Genomic DNA, 25372 nt, shown 5'->3' with positions numbered 1-25372 from the left:
TTTAATGATAACATAATGAAATTTGGGGAATCGCTGCCCCCGTAGTGTAATGATAACATAATAAAATTTGGGGGTCACCGCCCCATAGTGTAATGATAACATAATGAAATTTGGGGGAGCCGCCCCCAAAGTGTAATGATAACATAATTTGGGATATTTGATCTCTAGTTAAAGCGAAAGATGGATCGAATTTTATTGAATTATAAAATGATTACAATGAATGAAAAACAAACATTCAACGATAAAACTTTTTTTCAAATGAAAAGCATTCCATGGCTTGGCAAATTTTTCTCCGGTGATTCGGCGAAGGAAATAAGACCCTTTGGATCTTTGGTCTATCAATAATGAGCGGTCCTTCCCAATTCTCGCGACTTCCCGGATCCAATGAGCTTACGTTTTGCGGCTAAGTACCCAATCTTACGGTTCAAAACTCTTGAGGCAAAGCTTTTTATCATATTTGCGTTTCATGGGCTGCACGATATTTTATTAGACATTGTAAAGCTTCTTCTCGAGTGTTATCAATTGAGTCGCCACCAAAGTTAGAGCAAACATCATTGTTACCGGTTTTTATCTTTATACGTCCCTTGTAGTTGGTGCAATTAATTGCAGCCGGAGGACAAAGCATCCATGCCATAAGCTAGATTGAAAGGGGAAAGATTGGTAGAATGCTTTGGAGTGGTGCGATAAGCCCAAAGCACTGGCGGCAACTCTTTAACCCAATTTCCTTTTGCTTCATTAAGCTTCTTCTTTAAAGTCGAGAGAATCGTCTTATTGGTTGCTTACGCTTGTCCATTTGCTTGTGGATAATATGGAGCGGAGAAATTATCTTTGAATTTTTAGTGAGTATAAAATTTGTGAATTTCTTCATTATCGAATTGTTTACCGTTGTCGCTGTCGAGCGATGTTAGATGGAATTCCAAAGCGACAAAGCGATGTCTTTCCATAAGAAACGCCCCGTACATCATTCTTTGAGATGTTGACAAGCGGTTGAGCTTCTACCCATTTAGTGAAATAATCGATCGCAACCAATAAAAATCATTACACTTCCGGGGAGCCTTTGGTAGGGGTCCCACAATATCAAGCCCCATTTCGCAAAAGGCCAATGGCTTAGAATTGGGTGGAGTTCGTTCTTTGGAAGTTTGCCCATATTTGCATGTTTTTGACATGGTATGCATTTTTGGGCAAATTCTGTTGAGTGTCTTTGCATGCTAGGCCACCAGTATCCTTGAGTCATGGCTTTATGTGCAAGACTACGTCCCCCAGAATGGTTTCCACAAAGTCAGTGTATCTCTTGAGAACTAGATGACCTTGATCTTTGGAAAGACATCCGAAAAGAGGACTGAAATTATTTGCTTTCCTATAAAGTAGGAGATTTCCTTTAGAATTTGGAATTATGACAAATTTCCAGGCATCTCTCTTAATTTTGTAGGAAAGCGACGAATCCTCAGGTAGAGTTCCATGTTGCAGAAATTCTAAATAAATAGGTCTCCAATCATCTGGTGAAGTGTCACCGTCGATAGATTGGAGATCCAAATGTGGTACTTCTGGAGAATTATCTGCTTCGTGGGACTCATCTTCCATATCAACATTGATTTGGTCGGCATCATGTGTGGGTGGAGAATCACTCTCAACACGATGATCGGCCAAACCTTGATGGTCGGCTAAATCTTCTTGAGCTGCTTCCTCTGAGTGAGATTCTGAACTTGTGCCGGCCGATTGAGCTAGCTCTTCTCTCTTTCTTTTCCTTGTTGTTACGGCATTCACTTGCTTTCGAATTGAATTTCGAGATGTCGCCCGGAAATAGCATAGATGAGCAATATATAAGTTTTGAACATGTTCTTCTATGGCGGTTATGCTTGGAAAAGGTTGGAAATCAATATAGATTTTTCTTTCATTGTTAACATCAAGCTGCGCGAGAGAGATAGGCTAAGGCATCGGCATGACGATTATCATTCTGAGAGTTGGTGAACAAACAATGGATTTGAAATGAATGGATAGCTCATGCATTTTTGGACATATGCGACCATCCTATCATTTCGAGCAACAAAAGATCCGCCAAATTGATTATGACAACAAGCTTTGAGTCGATTGAATAACTTCGATTTTTGTAAGCCCCTGTGTCAAGTGCGTTTCGCATTGCATAAAGAGAACGCTTCATATTCACTTCATTGTTTGATCGCCAAAATCCGAATGAACAGATTTTTCAATTTTCTCGCCATCGGTCGGATCAAAACACATGCAACCAAGGCTTGAACTGATTTGTTCTTGGGCGTCCGTGTGTATAGTCCATAAAGTAGGTCGGCACTTGTGGATGGATCGGCCGATCCTTGTTGTGGATTAGGAGGAGGTTCGTCAAACTGCTCTTCCATGGTCGGTATGTCATCGACGGAAAATCGCCATAAGTGATGCCATTCGTGGCCTTTCTCGGATGATCGGGCTTTGTAGATAATTTCAGTAGGCACTCAAATATGTTTCCCATTACGCTAATCATTTCGAATCGGCATTTTGAAGAACTTTTCTCAAAAGGGTATTCAGTGTAGACATTGATGATACATCCTTGAAAATAAGTTGTAAGTTCTTGTTCATCTTGGCTAATGCAATTTGATAAAATCCCATTGAGGCATCCATAAAAGAAATTCGTTTAAACCCCTGAAGTGGCATCAACCATTTCAGAAATACGAGGCAAAGGATCACGACGGGTGAACGGGACATTTTTTATTGACATCGATAAAATCAACACAGATTCTAAGTTTCCCATTTTTTCTTAGGGATTGCTACTACATTTGATATCCATTTTAGGATATAGTACGAGGCCTAATAAAATTAACACTTAGAAGTTTGTCGATCTCTTCTTTCACTTTGAGCTTTTCGATCGGGAGCCATTCGGCGAGGCTTCCGACTTATACTTGGCTTTTTGTGTTTTGTCGATATCCACTGTGACATGCAAGTGAAGGATCAATCCTAGGCATTTGTTCGGACCGTCCACGCAAAACCGCGTGCAATTTTTTTCTTCAAAAGCTCAATGAGATTATCCTGTTCTTTCTTGGAAATTTCCAGAAATAAAAGTGGTTTCTTCTTCTTTGTTGCCGATCTGTGCCGAGGAGTCTATCGATGGTGGGGGCCACCTAAACGCTGCTCCATAGCGTTTACCCGGTCAATGGAATTCTGTAATTGCTACTTTTTCCCATCGACATTTAGGATGGTGTTACCCTTGACTTCGAATCTTTATAATCTTGAGTACGGACTCATGGCACTTCAAAGGCGCTATCGATCACTCGCCGAACTTTGCATACCCTACCATCACACCGTAACTTGATAGCGATGGAAAGTCGAAACGACAGCTCCCATTGAGTGAATCCAATCTCTTCCCAGAATGACATTGTAGGAGGAGTTACAATCCAAGAGAAGAAAATCAATTGTAACATCCTTGTTCATTAATGTCACCGGAAGAGAGCATCTACCAACTGATGTTGCTGCTGTCCCATCGAAGCCAATGATAGGATTTGGATCGGGAACTATCATTTTATCGGGGAGGTTGAGTCCTTTGTAACAACGCTTGTAGATCACACTTGCCGAACTACCTGTATCGATCATGATTTTCTGCACACGGTGAATTCCAACAAAAGCTTGTATTACTGGCGGCATCATAATGAGGATGGTGCACTCCTATCAGGTCATTGTGGATCCAACGAGAGAGGTCCTTCCTCATAAGTTTTGATTACCCATTCCGTGGAGAAAATCATATCCACTATAAACATAGTGGTGGTGAGATCGATGATCTTGGAGTGATTGAAATTCTTCTATTTGGGTATTAGACATTGAATCAACTCGGCATGACCGACTTTGATTACATTGTGTGCGATAGCGACTAAAAAGCTTGTTTCGTTTTACCCAAACCACATAATCCACGGAGCATACCTTTCTCGATCAAACCTTGGATTCTACCCCTTAGAGATCGGCATTGTTGGTTTCATGACCAAAATCATCGTGAAATTTGCACCACGAGGGGATTTGTCGCGTGTAGCCTTGGTATCTTCGGAGAGAGGAAAAGGTGGAGATAAGATATTCTTTCCCTTAATCTTCTCATAGATAACATCGTACTTCTCGTTGAGGGCGGTAAGCTTTAACTCTGGAAGTTTCTTTTGTTCTTTGCCGTTCCATTGTTGTGGCCTACCATCACTCTTGGACTTTTGATCGGTTGTTTGTTGAAACTTCGATTTTTGACTCTGTTCCTGTGGCTTGCTTATTCGATCCCTATCTCTGTGAACCCGTGCCGATGCATCATCCTCAACTCGAATAAACTGTTGAGTTCGAGAGAAAAGTTCATAACGAGTTGTTGGGACGTCTTTTACAATAGAGTTGTAAATGCCGTCCCTATCATAATTAATGCCTTCCTTGAAGGCATAAATGACAAGAATATCAGATGCATCTGGGATTTCAACAGCCGCTTTCCGAAATCTCGCAACAAACTTACTGAGCTTTTCTTCTTTTTGTTGTTTAATACTGAATAGAGAATCAATATGTTTGGTTCTTTCGGTTGTGGCCGAAAATGCTCGGCAAACTTGTAAGCGGATCGGTAAAATTGTGGATGGATCTTTACGGAAGCATGTTAAACCATCTCATCGACTCAATTCAATGAGTGTGGGCCGGGAATAACTTGCAAAGAAGAGCATCGTCGAAAGTCCATAAGATCATCTTGTTTTACGTAATTAACAAGATGCATCAAAGGATCTCCATCAATCTCATCATACTTTTGAATTTACGGGCTTGAAGTCCTTGTGATGAACAGTTGTTTGGATTCGAGAGAGAAAGGAGAATCGATACCACTTTTTATAGCGAGATTTGAATTTTGTTTTTCGTGACTCCTTATCATTAACGACCAAGTATCATCTCATGGAGGCGTCGTTCAGAAAATGGAACATTCTCTCGACGATGGTCCCGACCTAACGTGGGCGTTTTGGCCAAGATTTCTTGAGGAGGAGGGGAGTGAGTTCGTCGACCGTCCATGTAGGTGAAGGTGACCGAGCCATGAGTGGAGATCGGTTCCTTCTTCTCCTATGGTGAACATCGAGGAGAATACGGACGGAGTCTTTGGATCATCGAGAACCATTTTCTCGACTGTTGCAAGTGAGTCTCCATCTCCATCGCTACCATTGTCAACATACTTTGGCCGACAATGAGCTCTTGGATTAGGACTACAACTTGAGGCGATTAGATTGTGAACTGAACTGCACGGTGAATAGTCTTCTTTGTTGAGATCGGTAGATATTGCTATTGCGACGAGGACTTGTACTAAGCTTGCCTACCCTCCTAGAGTTTGGGGTAGGAACTTCATTGTTTTTCGTTGGTTGGGTAGTCTATCTTGCCGACCTATATGGATATTTTGCCGATCTCTTTTAGCACGGTTGAATCGGCAAAACCGGTTTTGTCATGAGATCTTTTGTGAGTTGGTGATCCCTCCGCGGGGTGGTTTTGCATCTAGGTCGGCAGAGGAGTTTGTGGATTAAACTACGATTACTTTGGAAAGTGTAGGCTTTTCGGCGTTGCACATTTTTTTTTGTGAAGCCTTTCGTAGCGACTTCACACGGTTTCTCTTGGTGTGGGAGTTTGTACTTTCGGAGTCTTTGTGAGAGATGCTTGTTGTTCAAGCGATCCCAAACTTTTTGCCGTGGAGCCTGAATCATCTTCGAGAAGCCGAATTTGTTTGTTTTTCTTGATTGTTATTCTTGCTCTCCAATTGTCGGAGACGACGGTCTACCTGAGTTGATGGATCTGGTACGTGAATACCCACTCTCTCAGTCGCAGATGGCCGAGGACCATCGGACTTGGAAAATGAATTCGCAGCAGAAGAAGGTGAATGCTGAACTTGTGCGGTAAAAGGGATACTTTCACCGTTGTTTGTTTTTCGAGAAGCCATTGACGTAACTTTTGTTTTGTGGTTGAGGGTAGGAGCACAGACGGCGCCAAATATGTTTCAGCAAGATTTGCCAAAACACACCAGTTGAGGGTTGTGAGTAATGTTTTTTGGAGATGGTGAAGGAGATGGTGATTGGGGAAAGATGAGACTGGACTTCGGTTTTGAAGTTGCCTACGTACCCAAAGATATTGCTTGGGATCAAGTCTCGATTGCGTAGTTCTGGAAAAATGACGAAGGTTGGATTTTATAGGTAGCATTGGTGATAGTTACTTCCTCGTTCTCCAATATTCCAATCGTGGGTTGAAGTTGGAGAACTGGCGGGAGAACTGTCCAATCATGGGATGAAGTTGGAGAGCTGGCGGGAGAACTGTCAGCTCGTGGGATGAAGTTGGAGAACTGGCGGGAGAACTGTCAGTTCGTGGATTGAAGTTGGAGAACTGGCGGGACATCTGTCAGCTCGTTGAATGAAGTTGGAGAACTGGCGGGACATCTGTCAGCTCGTGGAATGAAGTTGGTTTCACTGGCGGGAGAACTGTCAGCTCGTGGATTGAAGTTGGAAAACTGGCGGGAGAACTGTCAGTTCGTGGATTGAAGTTGGTTTTGGCGGGAGAACTGTCAGCTCGTGGGATGGAGTTGGAGAACTGGCGGGAGAACTGTCAGTTCGTGGATTGAAGTTGGAGAACTGGCGGGACATCTGTCAGCTCGTGGAATGAAGTTGGAGAGCTGGCGGGACATCTGTCAGCTCGTGGGATGAAGTTGAGGCTGGCGGGACATCCGTCATTTCGTGGGATGAAGTGGAGAGGCTGGCGGGAGAACTGTCAGCTCGTGGGATGAAGTTGAGAATCTGGCGGGAGAAGCGTCGGTTCGTGGATTGAAGTTGGAGGCTGGCGGAGAAGCGTCATTTCGTGGAATGTAGGCTTTCGGCATGGGCTTTTTCATAGATAAGCTCTGAGCATGGGCTCTGAGCGTGGGCTTGTTTATAATTGGGCTCTGAGCGTGGGCTTGTTTATAGTTAAGTTCTGAGCATGGGCTCTGAGCGTGGGCTTGTTTATAGTTGGGCTCTGAGCGTGGGCTTGTTTATAGTTGGGCCCTGAGCGTGGGCTTGTTTATAGTTGGGCTCTGAGCATGGGCTCTGAGCGTGGGCTTGTTTATAGTTGGGCTCTGAGCGTGGGCTTGTTTATAGTTGGGCCCTGAGCGTGGGCTTGCTTATAGTTGGGCTCTGAGCGTGGGCTTGTATTGAATTGGGCTTATATTGGGCCACATTTGTGGGGGCCGGAACAGAAACACTACGACAAATAGGGTGGAATGATTGCATGCTCGACTGAAGTCGAGCTTGAAGGGAACATACAAACATGATTTTCTTGGAATGTGGAAATTGATCCATCCAGTTATCAATATTGAGATGAGCAAAATTAGAGCCTCTTTTAAGAGGAGTTTAACTAAATTTTAGCACGAGCACAATGACGAGTTTTTTAGTGAGCTCAGAGGATTTATTTCAAAGAGAGCATTAGATTTGATTTTGGAAGAGATGAGACATATAGATGTCATTGGGGTAGATGATAGTGTTTGCGACCACACTTTGCGTACTTCACACGTTTTGCCGTGTGCGCATGAGCTAGTGATACTAAAACAAAAAGGGTACAGAATACCTCTTTCTGAAATTGATGAATTTTGGAAAAAATTGTCTATTGAACCGAGAGCCAGTGATCCTATTGGTGTTGATTACAAACCAACTATGGATTTATTTATTCAACGACTAGGATCGACTTCTGAAGACCAACAGAGATCTATGATACAAGGCCCAAAATTTCGATATCGGTTAATATATCGGTGTACCCAAAAACCGAGATATATCGGATATATCGGATATCTCGGTTTTTTTGGTGACCAGTCCAAAGTTTCTAAAATATCGGATATCTCACCGATATATTTTGGATATCTCGGAAATTTCAATAAATAATTGGTCAAAAAGTCAACTGATATATATCGATTATCTCGGAAATATCGATTATATCGGCGATATAAACTTTCATATCGGAAATTCCAATATATCTCGGAAAAAAAGGGGTTCAATATTCGGTGGATATATGTCGGAAATATCGATATCGGTGTACCAATTTACCGAGATATATCGGCGAGATATCGGATATCTCGGCGATATTTTGGGCCATGCTATGATAAAGATGCTCATGGAACTTGCAACGCCTGAAAGTTCATCATTGGAGCCACCAAAGGAGGATGCTACACCAAAAGGCCATCCTAAGGGCAGTACTAAGAAGAGGCCAGCAAAAGAATAGTGGTCAACTACCCGAGATCCGTTATGGTTTGAGTACCCTCCGGATGCTCTACCCGTGACTCCACAATCCATAACGAATCCCAAGGCCAAACCATTTGTTCCAAAGAGAAAGAAACCAAATTTTGATGTTGGTTGCTCCATTAATGAAATTGAACATCCTCCAGATGCTCCACTCGTGACTCCACAATCTATAACGAATCCCAAGGCCAAACCATATGTTTCAAAGAGGAAGAAACAAAATGTTGATGTTGGTTGCTCCATTAATAAAATTGAGCATCCTCCAGATGCTCCACCTGTGACTCTACAATCTATAACGAATCCCAAGGCCAAACCATATGTTTCAAAGGGGAAGAAGAAACTGAGTTTTGATGTCAGTTGCTCCATTGCTCAATCTGGATATAAAATGTGTTTTTCGCGTGAATTGCTACAGTTTATTGTTGGTTTTGAAGACCCCGTCGGCAATGGAAATTGTGGTTTCAGGGCTCTCTGCTTGGCTTTGGGAAGAAAAGAAACCGACTGGTTTTGGATGAGACAAGAGTTATTAAGTAAGTTAATGTCAAATGAGGAATATTATGTGAGGATATTTTCCAGGGTGAAGTTGTTGATGGATTAAATAAAAGGATAAGGAAAAAGAAGAGAACTTCGTGCCAAGAGGAACAAATGGATGGATATGCCTATTATTGGGTATTTGTTTTGCGTCGAGATTTGGCGTTGTGCTTGTACAGTTCTCTACATCATATTGTTATACCTTTCTCCCCTATGAGATCTCCGGTGGATCTAAACAATGTTAATGTGCTTGGGATCGGTTATGTTAATAGTAATCATTACATTAAACTAGATTTGGAAGATGGTTACCCAATTCCAAAAATAGTGTTGTTTTGGGAGCGAGAATAGTCTAGAAATAGCAAAAATTTGGGAAATTCTAGTGAAAACCCGTGTGGAGGCATTCCAAGGGTTGAATGTTCAAGGGATTGCTCAAGCGGAAGCTTTCGAAGGAGATCCAATTTTTGTCGATTAGTGTAGTTGGGCAAATAGATGTTTGAAATATTTTATACTTTTACAGAGGATACATGAAGAAACATTACTAACCATTGTTTATACACCTAAATGTTATATATTCATTTTATGGTCTTCCCCACTACACTATATGAGTTCAGGGTTTAAGGTTTATGGGTAAGGTTTTGTACTTTACAGAGATGTGAATGAAATTAAATTTGAACAATATTTTTTTTTCTTTAATTCAAAATTTATTATTGAATTTTGGCCCACAAAATTATTTTTGGAATTTAAATACACGACTCAGTTTAGGGTTTTGGGTTTATAAACCGTTTAGTTGGTCAAAATTGGTCAATTTTTAGTAATTCACTCAAATTTGGTTCATAGTGGCTGACAAAATCTTTATTTTAAGACAATAATTAAAAAAATATTACTAACCATTGTTTATACACCTAAATATTACATATTTATTTTATGGTCTTCTCCACTACACTATAGCCTATAGATGTACATATGGGTTCAGGGTTTAAGGTTTATGAATAAGGTTTTGTATTTTACAGAAATGTGAATGAAATTGAATTTGAACAACATTTTTTTTTTCTTTAATTCAAAATTTATTATTGAATTTTGGCTCACAAAATTATTTTTGGAATTTAAATACACGACTCAATTTAGGATTTAGGGTTTTGGGTTCAAAGCATATATATATAGTGAAGGAAAACTTTGATTCAAAATTTTTGGTCAATTGATTTGTAGTTTTTTATTTTTTTTATTTTTTCATATTAAGTCTTGAAGTCTTGAATATGAAATTTAAATTGAAATTTCCCACCCAAATTTTAAAATTTGAATTTGAATTTGAATTTTAAATTTTAGTAAAATTTCGAACACAATATTTTGGTAATTTGGTTTGTATTATTCATTTCATGTTCAATACAATATGAAAACATGAATTGAATTGAAATTGGAGTTAGTGATAACACAAAACCAACTTGAAATTCAAAACACAAAATTGAAATTGAAATTTTTTGCCCAAAATTTCAAATTTCAAATTGATTTTAAATTTCGGTGAAATCTCAATCCCTTAAAATTTGAATTTGAATTTTGAAATCCGACCTTAGAGTAAGTTGTACCGAAATATTTTGTCAAAATTTCAAATTTCAAATGAAGAGAGATGTGTTGGTCAGAATGGTTCAATTTAACTAACTTAAAAAAAGTAGATGTTCACATTGGGCTACTCTATGCCCTTTTTGTTAGTTGGAATGAACCGCCTTATACATACATAGGCGAAATGTGTAGGTCCTGCATTAGGAATGGTTTAATTGAACTAACTTATATAAACAAAGATGTTCCAGTTAGACTATCCCTTTATGTCTCTGTTGGTTGGACTGGATTGTCTTACACTTAGATTAGATTTTGCTGGCTAGCTTTGTTTGATTTAGTTGGTTGGACTGGACTGTCTTATACTTAGATTAGATTTTGCTAGTCCTACATTAAGATCGGTTTAAATAAACTAACTTAAAGCGAAAAGACGTTCGTACCAGGCTAGCGTTTCTACTTTAGTTGGTTGGAGTGGACTGTCTTACACTTAGATTAGATTTTGTTGGCTAGCCTTGTTTGATTTAGTTGGTTGGACTGGACTGTCTTATAGTTAGATTAGATTTTGCTAGTCCTACATTAATATCGGTTTAAATAAACTAACTTAAAGCGAAAAGACGTTCTCACTAGGCTAGCGTTTCGGCTTTAGTTGGTTGGACTGGAATGTCTTACAGTTAGATTAGATTTTGCTAGTCCTGTATTAAGATCAGTTTAAATAAACTAACTTAAAGCGAAAAGACGTTCTCAACTGGCTAGCATTTCTGCTTTAGTTAGTTGGACTAGTTGGACTGGACTGTCTTACACCGAAAGATGGAATTTTTTCTAGCAACTTATTAGTAAGTTATCACATTTCTGTAAAGATGGATATCACATTTCTTTCTCCACCAAAATTTGTTTGAAACACTTACGACATTTAAGAAGAGATTACAACAACCAAAGTCAGTTAAATCGAAACTTTTTAGTGTCTCAGTGATCCATCAAATAGTCAGTTTATTCTCTGAATTCTAACTTCCAATTTCTATTCCATTTGAGAACAAGTTTGAAGTTCAAAGAGGTGACATATCAAGGAGCCTTTATTTTTTCCTCAAAAAGCAAGTTGGGCTTTGGCAGATCCTCCAAGTTTAACTTGGATTTAATGTTTCAAGGTACACAGACGTTACACAGTCTCTTCCTGGCTTCCTGTAATAATCTAGTTTGTAGTTACTACTACTACGAAATTGACAGAAAACAAGGAAAAATCGGAAGTGTGCTTAAAATTGTTTCTATCAAATCTTTGTAAGGGCTGCTTTGACTGCAACATATACAAATACAGAACCGTCTGTAGTTCTCCAAGCAATCCTACAAAAAACATAAACTGATAACTTCCCCAACTTAGTAGGTGGTTGAGTCCAATGAACATGTCAGCAAGAACAGAGGATTAGGAGATAAAATCCCCCAGCCTGATAACACTAATGGTCGGATGTCACGACCATCTTTGTAAGGGTCCCAATAAACCTAACACACAAAAATTCATAATTGTCATTCTTTTCCATCATTTTACAAACTAACAAATTATAATAAGAAAGTATTAAACTTATATCCTTACTTCTCTAGCTGATAATAAGTCTATCTCCTCCCGAAGGTAGATTAAAGAAGACATTGTGGCCATTGAAAGTGAGGGATATACCATCCACCGTCTCATACGAGGCATATCCCTTTTAAAGTCCATATTGATTATGGGAGAATTTTGAAGACGAAAGTGTTCATACACCCAAGCCTACAAAAGTATTTTGTGAACAAATCAAATTTTAAAAATGAGATAACTCCCTACAATAATAAAATACTACTTACTTCCAACAATGTCATACACCCGGCAACTTGTCTCCCATTTCGTTGAGATGTTTTTGCTAACTCCCTATATAAATAAGCCAACGCAGCAGCACCCCAAGCATACTTTGAAACATTGTCAACCTCCAGCAACACCTGCAAGTAGGCAACGTGTACACCAACTCCCGACTTGTCATTGAAGATTGTACACCCCAAAAGAAACAACAAATAAGCTCGAACATGACAGTCAACAATTTCAGCCGTAGCATCTTCGGCGTGTTAGAGAATGTCTTCCTTAACCACTCTAGAGTCACATGCCCCTTTTTCACTTTGGGTACATTTTCGGCCGTCAAATCAATCCCTTGTATAAGCAATTCTTCTGCTTTTCCTTTACGTAACAAATAGATTCCCTCCACTGGAAGACCTTTGATTGGAATCCCCAAAATTTGGCTGACATCATCGAGAGTAATGGTCATCTCGCCAAATGGGAGATGGAAAGTAGTGTTTCTTGATGCCATCTCTCACAAAATGCTGAAATCACTACTGCATTGAAGTTCTTCCACGAATACAAGGCTAAGTTTAACAACCCAGTAGCTTCTAGCTTCCTTTGGAAAAGAGGTGGTTCTTCACTTATGTCCCATTGCTCTAGTTTGACGGTATGGTGGTGCAGTTTTAGAATACCTCTTTCCTACAAAATTAAACAAGATTTTAATTTAATAAATAAATAAATAAATAACACAACTATAAAATGAATTAAGCATAGATGTAAAAAAAAAAAAACCTTTCCAGCCCAAATCTTGTGAGCAATATGGTCCTCATAATCGACCAAAACTTTGCTATCTATAGGACCTCCGGAATATATTCCCAATTTAGACTCTCCATCGCTCTCGTTCTCATCAACTTGATGCAAATTTTCTTCTTGCCCATTAGAAACATCTATCTCCTCATCATGTTCTTCTTCCATGATGACTGTAAAACATCATGTTCTTCTTGCCCATTAGAACTTGGTAGGGTTGTGATAGAGCTTATCATTAGCTTAATTACTTGTGAAAGAAAAATAGTGTAAAACAGAGAAGGCTGGGGGTTTGATGACTGCAGGTGATCATATGTTCCTTATGGTCGGTTCCAAAAATGTAATTCTTACATAGTTCCATTAGGGGTTGTATTTTATGTACAGATAGTCCTTGACTGATGCCCTACTGTCTAATGTAGTGTCCTGAGCCGGTAATGATTGTTCTGGTCTTCTGGATCCTTGACTGACGTCCCTACCCTTTTTCTGCTTACCATTGTGTTTATACTTGGTGTGTCAAAGCCTAAAATCCTAAAATACATGCTAATAAACCTTAAAACCCTAAAATGCATGCTTACTATTTTTTTTTATACCAGTTGGCTCACTTATAAATCCCACTTGTTAATCATACCAGCGGTGACAAAAATGGCTAGATGAGTTATCACCTCATCTGTTTTCTTCCTCCAAGTTATTGTAAGCTTGCGACTCCACTAGTCAAAAAAACATGCAGGATGCAAATATGACTCTATGAAAGCTTCGCTTGACAATATTTATATAGAGATTTTAATGTTCAGTCCCCCCCTCTCTTCACCACCAACCGTGTCACACAAGATGCAGGCAGAACTTTTCCTGCAAATTTTTGTGAACCAATGCAACTCCTTACATAGTCCCAAATAGATGCATGCTCTAAACTGGCACAAATGGTGTGTCCGAAGCCAATCACTTGAATGGTTGTAGTGAATAGCTAAATGTAAGATAACTTCAGGATGGACAGTAACACTTCACCACAACATATGACTTGGAAATGGAAGAAAGGGAAGTAACAGTCAGATTATTCTTTATGTGATGCTTAGATTTAAAGAATACCAACAAACTTGTATGAACTAATATTACAACCACCAATCTCACTCGTCTCTCTCTCGATCTTTTTTCCTCTCCTTTCCTTTTCTCTCTCTATCTCTCTTTTATATCTTTTCTCTTCCATGATCTCTCCTCTTTCCACGTGTCGCGGCAGTTACCCTGCAGTTAAGGTTCCGCCCTCCATCACTCCATGTCTCGCAGCAGTTACAGAACGGTTGAGATACCGCGGATCTGATCTGGTGCGACCTGGCTCCCCCAGCTATACCGCATCCGGTCCCATTGTGCCCACTAACATCCTATGTCATGTATACGTCCTATACAGATGCCCTCTCTCGGTCGCATTGATGGTCCGCGAACTACAATGTGGCCGAGAACTACCCGGTCTCAGGCCATACCCCTTTCTTGGAATACTTCTCTTTCTGGCCCCATCTACTCTGTCCCCTTATCCTCTTTCCAGTAGCACGTGCTCCACGTGTTTCCTCTGTACTGCCAACTGGAAATACGGCGCATGCGCCTCGTTTCTTGTTTCTTCGAAAATCGAGACCAACACGCGTCCCCATTTCCTTGGTCCTCTGCTGGTTAATACCATTGTGCCCCTGCCCCTTCAAATCCCGCTCAAATCTCTCTCTTCTCTTAAAACCCTCAACACCCTCAAAACCCTCATAACCAAACAAACCCTTATTACCTCTTCAAATTCCCTTTCTCAAACTCTTTCCTCATCGTTTCTCATCTTTGTTTTCTTCAATAGCTCTCCAACTCGGGTGTTCTCATGCCTCCATAGCTTTGGTCCTCTCGTTACAGGTTTGTCTTCCCCTTTACACTGTTTTTCTTTTCCTCTCATTATTTGGTATTCACTATTTTTGGACGATTTGCTTCCATCAGTTTCTTCTTTTCTAAGATTGCGCTTCTATCTTTTTGTAAACTTCCTCCTTAGTACTGTTTCCATTATGTCTTCATCGGAATGTGAGGCTATCTGCTCCACCCAATCCTCCGCCACCAAATCCGGCGAATCCGGACCCTCTACCCATAGATCAAGTCAGCCCTCCGCGGACCGATCTGAGTCCGCGGAACGATCCGATTCTACCGATCCCACCGCTGTTCCATCTACTTCTGGAAGGAAACCTTCTCTGCCACCTCCGCCTTCTTACTACCGCAGACCCAATCTAGACGCCGTTAAAGCGCTTATGGCATACCTAGTGACGTAATTTCGAACACGGTTAATGCGGTGTCACACATTTTCCTCACTTGGTACCACCGTGGTCCGGTTATCTCGCCGCTATTGTAGGATGATTTGCGGCGGTTTCGCGTTCCCCTTGACTCTCCTTGATGTCGAGGTCCAGAACCATTTCAACATTCCTCCCCCGCCAAGGCATAGGTAACTTTTGGCGTGTTATGTATGCCGCCAATCACTACAATTTGACTCACTCCCCCAAAATCCAACTCCGCGATATCCTTTCCCACTTCTATATAAAAAAAAGCACTAAACTGGGGAGTGTGGGATATCAATCCTTTCACGCGACTCGGCCCACAAAAGAAGTCTTTCCTTCTTCACATCACCACCTCGACAAGGTGTGGCACCGCATACCGTTGTATGTGTCCGGTAGTTTTTTATCCGCGGACCTCCCTCCAGAAGTTTCTTTGAGGCATCTCCATTTCCTAACAAGCGGTAAGTAAGCAGTTTTGAGTCGCGGTATGTAGATTTCACTTGTCGTTAACTTGCCCTTATTCTTGGTGATGTAGGTTGGAGACCCGATTCGCGATCCCAGGTATACAACGGTGTTTACTCAGAAATTTTCCAATCCCTCCGCGAACTAGGGAGTGCCGCGATTGTGAAGTCCTTGGTATCGATCCGGAAAAAGCCACTCCTCTCTTACTTGACCCTTCTCTAAAAGACATTGGCAAATACCAAGGCCCCTATCTATCGCTGCCGCCCCAAAGAAAGAAAGCCCAAACCATCCCATCTCAAAAAGAAAGCGCCCCGCCTACAAGTCATTCAACTATACAACCAAAATCTCTCATTCACGAGCCGTTGCCCAACGCAGCCGCCGCCAAAAAATAAGACCACTACCGCCGAGACGCCTAACCCTTCGTACTCTCGTGTGGCTGACTGGGAGGACGAAATTGTTCCTACTTCTGCTCCCTCTTCTGCCCCTCAAATGGACGTGAACAAGTATAAGCTTTGGGACAGCGACTCTGATGAAGACGCTCCAGTCGAGATGTCCCACAAGAGCCCTCCCACCAAAAGGGCTAAAGTTTCTTCCACCGCTCCTCCACCTACCGCTGGCCGCAATGAACCACCACGGCCTGCTATATCTTCTCGCCGCCCCAGACAGGAGTCTTCTTCAGCTGGTCCTTTAACGTCTGGCCCTGTTGAAGTGTGGCATCCCAAGTTCAAGGCTAGGGACCGCGATGTTACTACGCGAGACTCAGCTTTGGACAATCCAGCTGTCGCCGCCTCCCTATTCTTCAGCTCTCATCTTCCTCGGGATCAAGCTTACGGAGATTCTGGTACCGTTGCTTCCCATAGGGCGTCCATTTACACTGGATGGGAGAAGGTACGCGTTTTTGACTCTATCGGCCACTATCTTTTGTGTTCTTACTTCATTGCGCTATATTTTTGGTGTTACCCTTTAACCCAGTATGTCTCCGCAGTTAAGCCTAGATATCGGCTATGTGTAGCCGCATGGACTTACCAAAGATGATGGAGAACTTGGAGGCGGCTAAGCTGGAGATTAATGGTCCTGATGGCTGGAAAGCGAAGTATGCCCAGCTGGAGAAGGAAAGGGATGACTTACGGATCAAGGCAGTCAAGATCCATAAGGAGCTTCAGGCGGCTGAGGACAAGCACCGCGACTACGTAGCGGGTGTCAATTCTAAAATGGACAGCCTCAAAGAGAAGGAGAAGCTCGCCATCCAATCCGCTGTAGACAAGGCCGTCCAAGAGGCCGCAGATCGATTCAGAAACCTCGCTACCAAGAAAATTGCACGGGAATTAAAACAACAACTTGATCAACTTAGCGCTGCAGGCCGTCTTCTCCCAGCGCCCATTCCTGTTGCCGATCCCTCCTTGGTATTACCAACCGTGCATCCCGAAGCGGCCGAGACGCCTACCGACGACGCGACGACACCTATGACTAGCGCCGACCCCTCACCAATGGAAATGAATGAAAACCCCAGCATGGCTGTTGGTGAAAATGAACATACTTCTGTTGAAGAGCCGGCGACTAATCCTCAACAATGATTTATGTCGGATTTCTTTCTTTGTTGATGCCTTTGGATTTGTTTATTTTGAACCCTTTCTTTATGCGTGTAAGAAACAATGTCCTTTGTGTTTGTGATGAACAATGTCTTTTGTGCTTGATCGAGATATCATTATTGTGTAGTATTTATCAATTGATTTTCCTTGTATTCCTTTTTATTTGCATTTGTATACGATAGCGTAACATTCGCAAGGGTTGCCCCGGTTTGATTCGGGACACGCGGTCCGGCGGGCGGCTCTCCCCGATCCTTCAATTGTATAGCGGTGAAGCTACTTAGGGTTGCCCCAAGTTTGATTAGGACACGAAGTCCGCGAAGGGCTCTTCCCCCCCGCTCTCCTCAATTGTATAGCTGTGAAGCTAATTAGGGTTGCCCCCAGTTTGATTAGGACACGAAGTCCACGAAGGGCTCTTCCCCCCCGCTCTCTTCATATAGCTGTGAAGCTAGTTAGGGTTGCCCCCAGCTTGATTCGGACACGAAGTCCACGAAGGGCTCTTCCCCCCCGCTCTCTTCATATAGCTGTGAAGCTAGTTAGGGTTGCCCCCAGTTTGATTCGGACACGAAGTCCGCTGGGCGGCTCTTCCCCGGCTCTTCATATAGCTGTGAAGCTAGTTAGGGTTGCCCCCAGTTTGATTCGGACACGATGTCCGCGAAGGGCTCTTCCCCCCCGCTCTCTTCAATTGTATAGCTGTGAAGCTAGTTAGGGTTGCCCCCAGTTTGATTCGGACCACGAAGTCCGCGGGCGGCTCTTCCCCCCCCTTTCTTCAATTGTATAGCGGTGAAGCTACTTAGGGTTGCCCCCGGTTTGATTTGGACCACGAAGTCCGCGAAGGGCGGCTTTTCCCCGCTCTCTTCATATGTATAGCTGTGAAGCTAGTTAGGGTTGCCCCCCAGTTTGATCGGACACGAAGTCCGCGAAGCGGCTCTTCCCCGCTTTCTTCAATTGTAGATAGTCGCTTGTCATGCGGACAGGTTATATTCACCTTTTATTTCATTCTACTATCTATTTCTAACTCATTTAGAAGAATGCTTGTTTATATCATAGTCAAAAAGTAAACAATACAAATAAAGTACTATCACATGCGAAAAGATTAAAGAAAGGTCCTAGACATGGAACTCTTTTCAAAGATTCGATATTCCACGGTCTCTCTATCTTTTCTCCCGCCATACCGCAATCCATAAGTTCCGATGTACCTTTTTTCGATGACATATGGACCTTCCCGGTTTGGCCCCAACTTTCCGTCTTTCTCTATTTTGGTGGCCGGAGTAACACGCCGCACACATAGTCACCCACATTGAAATTCCGTGGCTTCACTTTCGTTTATCATATTGTCTCTCGCAGAGTCCGATGGTATTCCTCCAACCGAATCGGGCTATGTCTTTTTTTTCTTCAACAACATTCAACCAAGCGGCCAATATTCTCTCATTCAGGCCACTTTCCACCGCCTTTGTTCTTGTTGTGGATTCTATCATCTCTATTGGTATGACTGCCTCTACTCCATACGCCATTGCGAACGGTGATTCATTAGTAGATGTTCGTGGTGTAGTTCGGTATGCCCACAGCACATGAGGTAAGTGTTCAGCCCATGCTCCCTTCCGCTCCTCTAGTTTTTTCTTAAGGTTATCCATGATAACTTTGTTTGAGGCCTCGGCCTGCCCATTCCCTTCCGGATTGTAGGGGGCTGAGAACCCCTGCTTCACTTTGAACGCTTGAAGGAATTTCCGAACTTTCTTCCCTGTAAATTGCGTCCCATTATCCGCTATGACTGTATGCGGCAATCCAAACCTGCAAATGATATTCTCCCATAGGAATTTGATCACATTTTCTTCCTTGACACATTCAGAATGCCACGCCCTCAACCCACTTGGTAAAGTAATGCGTTGCCGCTTAACATGAACCTTCTTTTACCGCTTGCCATGGAAGCGCCCAACTATATCCATTGCCCACATTGCGAACGCCAAGCGGTGAGTACACCGTGTAACATTTCAGCCGGGCGATGAATCACCGTGTAAACCTCGGCATTTTTCGCATTTTTGGCATACTGCGTGGCATCTCTCTTCATGTGTGGCCAAAAGTATCCCCGGGAGAGCAATCGGTGTGTGGTTGCCGCCCGCTGAATGACTTCCACAATCTCCTTCATGCACTTCAAATAGTTCTCGAACACCGCCCTATGCATTTTAGCATAGGTCCACCGAAACTTCTCTTATATAGGCTCCCGTCTAATAGAGTGTATCTTTGGCTCATCTGTTCCATTCTACGCCTTTCCTGTGTGTTTTCAATTTCCATCCCCAGCAGGAAAGTTTTGATGGGCGCTATCCAGTCAGTATCAATCTCGGTGGTGAGACAAACATAGTCCCCTTCCGCGGTACTTGGCTTGTCCAACACCCTTATTTCAATTGATCGCCCCTCTGATCCTGGTAATACCGCCGCAACATAAGCTAATGCATCGGCATGTCGATTTTCTCCGCGATTCAAATGAGTAAATTTGATCTTACTGAATTTGCTCGCTTTCCTTTGTAAGACCTCCAGGTATCTTGCCATCCTCGGGCAGCGAGCCACAAAACCCCCGTTCACCTGGCACACCACCAGGTTAGAATCAGAGTAAACAGATAATTCTCTCACGCCGAGGTCCTGTGCCAAATCTAATCCTGCTATCACAGCTTCATACTCTGATTCATTGTTTGAAGCTGCGAACCCTAGTTTCATTGACAATTCCAGCCTAGTATTCTCCGGGGTCACCAGGACTACGCCTATTCCGTTCCCTGTATCCGTAGCAGAGCCATCTGCGAAAACTCTCCATCCATTCCGTTCATCCCATGGGTCCAAGGGGTCGTGGTTAATCTCTCCTTCGTGATCCATTACCATCTCCTCACCCCACGTTGGGTCCTCGGCCGAACTCGCCAATACCTCCGCCATTGCTTGCTTGTGCTTTTTTCTGCAGCTTCGACTTGGTAATGAATTTCATAGCAACTCAAAGATTACCGCCCATTTTAGCATTCTTCCCGACTTTCTGCGCCTCAAGGCTTGCTTGAGAGGCAAATTTGTTACGACAACCATCGAAAGTGTGCCTCAAAATAAGGCTTTAACTTTAAGGCAGAAAATACCAAAGCCAAAGCGTATTTCAATTCGGCCAGATCGGTCCCCGCTTTTAACATGGTCTTGCTTTGAAAATACACGGCTTTTCTACTTTGTCAACCACGCGCACCAAGACCGAACTCACCGCAGACTCAAACTCCCAAGTACGATATAGTTTTCCCCCGTTCGATTCGGCGATAATAAAGGTGCTTTCCTAGATAACTCTTCAACTCTTGGAAGGCTTCTTCACATTCAGCGGTCCAATTGAAGTCTTGTGATTTCCTTAATAATCGATATAGAGGTCGACATTTATCCGAGGACTTGAAATGAATCGATTAAGTGCGCGACTCTCTCCCCGCTAAGCTTTGCACCTCTTTCACATTCTCGAGGGGCGGCATTTCTATCGGTGATCCGATCTGCTCGGATTTGCCTCTATACCGCGGATTGTGTAACTATATAACCCAAGAACTTTCCGGAAGTTACCCCAAAAGTACACTTTCGGGGTTGAGTTTCAGGTTTATGTGGATCAGTAGTATATGAAAAGTTTCTGCCGGACCTTCCAAGTGTTCCTCTTCCGACATACTCTTTTCCACCATATCATCAATATATATCTCCATCCCCTTCCTAATCTTCCCTTGAAACATTCTTTCTCCTAATCTCTGGAAAGTCGCCCCTGCATTTTTTAAACCAAAGGGCATCCTGGTGTAACAGTATGTGCCCCCCTCTACCACGAAAGTGGTCTTTTCCTGATCCGGGCCGCATCGCGACTCGATTATATCCCATGGACGCTGGCCCATGAAAGAGAACACTTTGAACCCCGCCGTTTCATTCCACCATTTCGCCCACTTTCGCTGCATCGGGTAACAATCCTTTGGGCACTCCTTGTTCACATCCGCGGAAGTCAACACACATCATCGACCTTACCATTCTTTTTTCGTGACCGCGACTCACGTTAGACAACCATTTCGTATTCGACCTCCCTTATTATTCCGCCCCCTTTCAATCGCGTGCACTTCTTCGCGAATAGCCTCAAAGATATTTGGGACGTAAACTTCTCATTTTATGTCTAACCGGCTTGGCATTTTCATTCATATGTAAATGGTGGCATGCAAACTCCGGGTCTAAACCCTCGATATCCTCAATCGCCCACGCCAACACACTTGAATTTTCGTCAAGAACCGCACTAGTTTCTTTTTCCATTCTTGGGCAAATCAGTCCCTATGGATGTAAATTTCTCTTCAACTTCGACTTTAAGTTCACTACTTCAATCGCGATCCAATGTCTTTGGTCCCAACGGGCGATTCACACCCTTTTGTCATCGCCGCTTCCTCAGAATCGCTATGAAACTCCCGGTTCCCCGTGGCCGACCCCTTTCATTGTACCTCGAACGAAACTCTTCACCGCGGATCCGTTGGATGTTCTCAGGCCGCCACTTGATCTCCCCCGATTTCATATGTTCCCCATTGGTAGGGAAGCGGATCACTTGGTAATATGACGATGGAATGGCTTTCATTTCGCGGAATCCATTTTCTTCCTAAAATTGCATTATATCGCGACGCAGCGGTGTCCACCACCATGAATCTAGTGAATACCGCCGACGGACTGCAGTCATCGGGGCGAACTTCCCTATGGGCTCTCATCATATTGCCGTTGAACCCATACAAGTTGGTTTGGGGAACTTTCAACGGGCCTTTGTCGATGTTCATCTCCTCCATGGCCCCTTTAAATAATAAATCAACCGAATCGCAGTAGCCTATTAACACCCTTCGAACTAGATAATTCCCCATTGCTATGGTGATTACCAAGGCGCCTCATCGCGGTGTAATTATCGGCTCCAAATCTTTTGGGGTGAACATAATGATCCTTCGCCATCGCGGCTCCACTAACTAACCGCGGTACACTTCACCACCTCATTAACCCGTTCGGAGGCTTGCCGTCTTCCTTACCTTGTCCCCGTGGGCATTCCTCCCCGAGTCTCTCCACTAAAGATGACATTGATCGTACTAAAAATTCTGGCCGGTCGGCACTCTATCGGCTTGACGCACCTCCGACAAACTCTCGAGCATTCCTTTTTCAATCATCCCTCTACTAACCATTTCAAGGCATAACATTCGCTCGTGGCATGGTTTTGGATTTGATGATACTCGCGAAAATGGTTTCCCCTTCTATCTCTCTTGGGATACTTCGCGCCCCTCAAAATTTTGGTGCTCCTTAATGAGAGCCAAGATCTCCTCTAATGGTCGGTTAAGAGGAGTCCGCTCCATTTTCATGGTATGGCCTTCTCTCGCGACCTCTTTTTTCCCCGATCAAGTGTTTCTCCGCCCTCGCTTCTCCCTCCTCAGAAGATCCTCTTTCTATGTCCTCTACTCTACCTTTTATCCCTTCGATCATCTTTTCAACCTCCCCGTGATTTGCCTTTCCCCGACCTCTTCGTTTCCTTAGCGGTTCCGTGATTATATCCTCATATCGTGATATACTTCTCTACCTTCTTGGGTATAGGGCATGCAATGTAGTAATTTCAATCTTAGATACGGACTCATGAACTCGGTCCCCGATCTCAAACCATGCCGGAAGGCTATGACCGCCGATGTTCATCCGTGTTTTCCCTCTCGCCGTCTCCTCCTTGAATCGCATAAAACTCCCTCAATGACTCGCGGCTCTTTGTTTTATGTTAAAAGGGCGCGATATCAACCACTCTTCTCTTCCTCGTGAATGAAGTGATCAACGGCGCGTTGCTCCAAACCCTTTTAACCCTTTTATGCTTCGCTGGCCAACCGATAATACCAAAACCGAGGCTCCCCCTTAAGGCTGGCCGGGAACATCATACAACATAGTCCATCATACTTATTCTCTTGCCATAACGGCATCTGTTGCCGAAAATGATGCAAATGATCAGTGGGGTCTCCTTTCCCATCATACCGTTCAAACCTAGGCTGAGAAAACCTCTTAGGAACTTCGGAATTCCATATTGAATCCGCCAGCGGATTTTTGTTGAGGCTAGCCACCTCTTTCTCGGCAGGCTAGCCGGATCACTCTTTTCGCTACCGATTCACTTCCCCGATCTTTCTCGATCATAGCCCGAACCACCCCTAAAGTAATGCCCATTGTTGGTTCGGACGTCCGGTAGTGGGCACTCTATATTCTCCCCTTCCGCCTTCGCGCCTCGGTTCCCCCTCGCCCCGTTCCACCCCGTGTAATCTCCCTCTCCTTTCTCAACTCGTCATTCTCCTCTCTTAACCTAACTATCTCCTCCTGTAAGTCGGTGGCGCCTGCCGCCACATCCGATACTTCTTCTTTTCCTACCACTCCCATCCCAAAGACTCTCTACTTCCTCAATGGGTTTATCCGATTGGTCCTTTCTTAGGTCTTCCTACTCCTCTCTCTCTTTATTACCGTAGCCATTTTCTTCTCTCCCCGCACGGCCAAAATGTATGAACTAATATTACAACCACCAATCTCACTCGTCTCTCTCGATCTTTTTCCTCTCCTTTCCTTTTCTCTCTCTATCTCTTTTTATATCTTTTCTCTTCCATGATCTCTCCTCTTTCCATCGCGGTCGCGCAGTTACCCCCAGCAGATTTAAGGTTCCGCCTCCATCACTCCATGTCTCAAAGAAGATTCTGAGCGGTTGAGATACCGCTGGATCGATTCGTGCGCGACTGCTCCCCGCCTATACCGCAGATCCGGTCCCATTGTGCCCACTAACATCCTATGTCATGTATACGTCCTATACAAAACTCCTGAAACATTCCTGATGACCTTCAAGAAAAGTTGGTAAATTGTGATATCAGCTGGTTGTGATATACACTAGTTCATCTCCTTAGACGAATTGAAGCTCAAGTCAATTCCCACCAAGACAACATTATACAGGCATTGGCTGATCACCGTGTCCATTTTCACAAATTCTTTCAGCAATGCATCTCTTACCTCTCATTCATTCACCAAACAGGTCAAACCAACGAAGCCTTTCTTGTTGCTTCACTCAAACTTCTTCGAGCCACCTTCGAACATGTGAGTTCAACTCTCTAGTCGGTCAAGGATTTTTATTCTACTTCACTAGGATTTTTATTATCATTTACCAATAATTAAAATATTAAAATGGATTTAGCCATTATATTTTTAGATAAAATCACTACTAATAATGTAATTGTTATAAGAATTAGCAGTATACTTGGAACAAAGTCGACTTATATAGACCAAATCTACATTTCTAGTTCTAAAATGCTTGCATTATTCTTGTCCTACTTGGAAAACTAAAACGTTTTCTTCACAAATTCGTAAACACAAATAAGAACTCGAGTAAAAAACTAACTACATAGCTATGAATCAAGTATGAAGATTATACCCATTACCCAAATCTTAAAAATAAAGAATCAAACCATAAAACAACACAGTTAAACAAAAGTTAAGTTAAAATGGGTAGTAAAAAAGTTCTTATTACCTTAAACACTTGGTTTCCTCAAATTATCAAGAGTCTCCTGGTGATAATGGCCATTCAATGAAGAAAAATCAAATCTTGCAACTGCCAATAAAACATCACCACATATTAGCTAAACACGTTAAAAACTTATACATTATAACATTGAAATAAACATAACATTACCAGATAACCCAAAACTTAACACGTTTTAAAACTCATTTTTCATTATAATGTCTTAAAAATAGGAAGAAGAATTTAAAAAAAAAAAAGTAGCTCACAATGTTGTATTTTAGAGGAGGAAGAAAGAGAACAGCCGAAGGAAGAAAGTGAAAAGTGAAAAGAGAAAACAAAGTTTTTAGTTTTTGAAGCCCAGGAGGGTGTGCCCAACGATAATTTTAAATTTGGGGTCTGCTTTGAGAAAAAATGGGGTCTGTCTTGAGATGGAGTCTGCCTTGAGAGATATGGGGTCTGTATATAGTCCTTCCCATATGGAATTGCAAAAATTGCGTTCTTTATTTTGTTGGTTTGTTTCCTTCGAATGTTCAGATTTTACTTTGTGCTTCTAAAGAGTATTGAATTCTTTATTTTTAATGTAATTTGTTTATCTCGCAGGCGCAACCCCGTGTGCCCAATTAACT

The 25372-nt window shown here is 42.7% G+C and overlaps 1 protein-coding gene and 1 long non-coding RNA gene across 5 annotated transcripts; both read right to left on the bottom strand.

Annotated features, from left to right (window-relative positions):
* Positions 1 to 3300: 3300 nt before the first annotated feature.
* Positions 3301 to 3645, bottom strand: LOC147495071 (uncharacterized). Its single transcript, XM_086568307.1, has one exon. It carries the CDS (start codon positions 3643 to 3645, stop codon positions 3301 to 3303), a length of 345 nt encoding a protein of 114 aa, XP_086424433.1.
* A 7894-nt stretch (positions 3646 to 11539) lies between these two features.
* LOC147495070 (uncharacterized) lies at positions 11540 to 25082 on the bottom strand. 4 transcript variants are annotated; one of them, XR_015198854.1, is made up of 6 exons: positions 25013 to 25082; positions 24756 to 24836; positions 12892 to 13079; positions 12135 to 12798; positions 11890 to 12060; positions 11540 to 11798 (listed from the first exon to the last, which is right to left on the bottom strand). It is a non-coding gene; the product is annotated as an uncharacterized LOC147495070 (long non-coding RNA). The 4 variants fall into 4 exon arrangements; XR_015198855.1 differs by having other exon boundaries at positions 24918 to 25050; XR_015198856.1 differs by lacking the exon at positions 12892 to 13079 and having other exon boundaries at positions 25013 to 25077.
* Between the last annotated feature and the right edge of the window lie 290 nt (positions 25083 to 25372).

This window comes from Coptis chinensis, chromosome 6 (genome assembly GCF_015680905.1).
Source record: "Coptis chinensis isolate HL-2020 chromosome 6, ASM1568090v1, whole genome shotgun sequence".
In the NCBI taxonomy this organism is placed as follows: Eukaryota; Viridiplantae; Streptophyta; class Magnoliopsida; order Ranunculales; family Ranunculaceae; genus Coptis; species Coptis chinensis.
The sequence above is the reverse complement of the archived record's forward strand: the minus strand, read 5'-3'. Positions and strand labels throughout refer to the sequence as shown.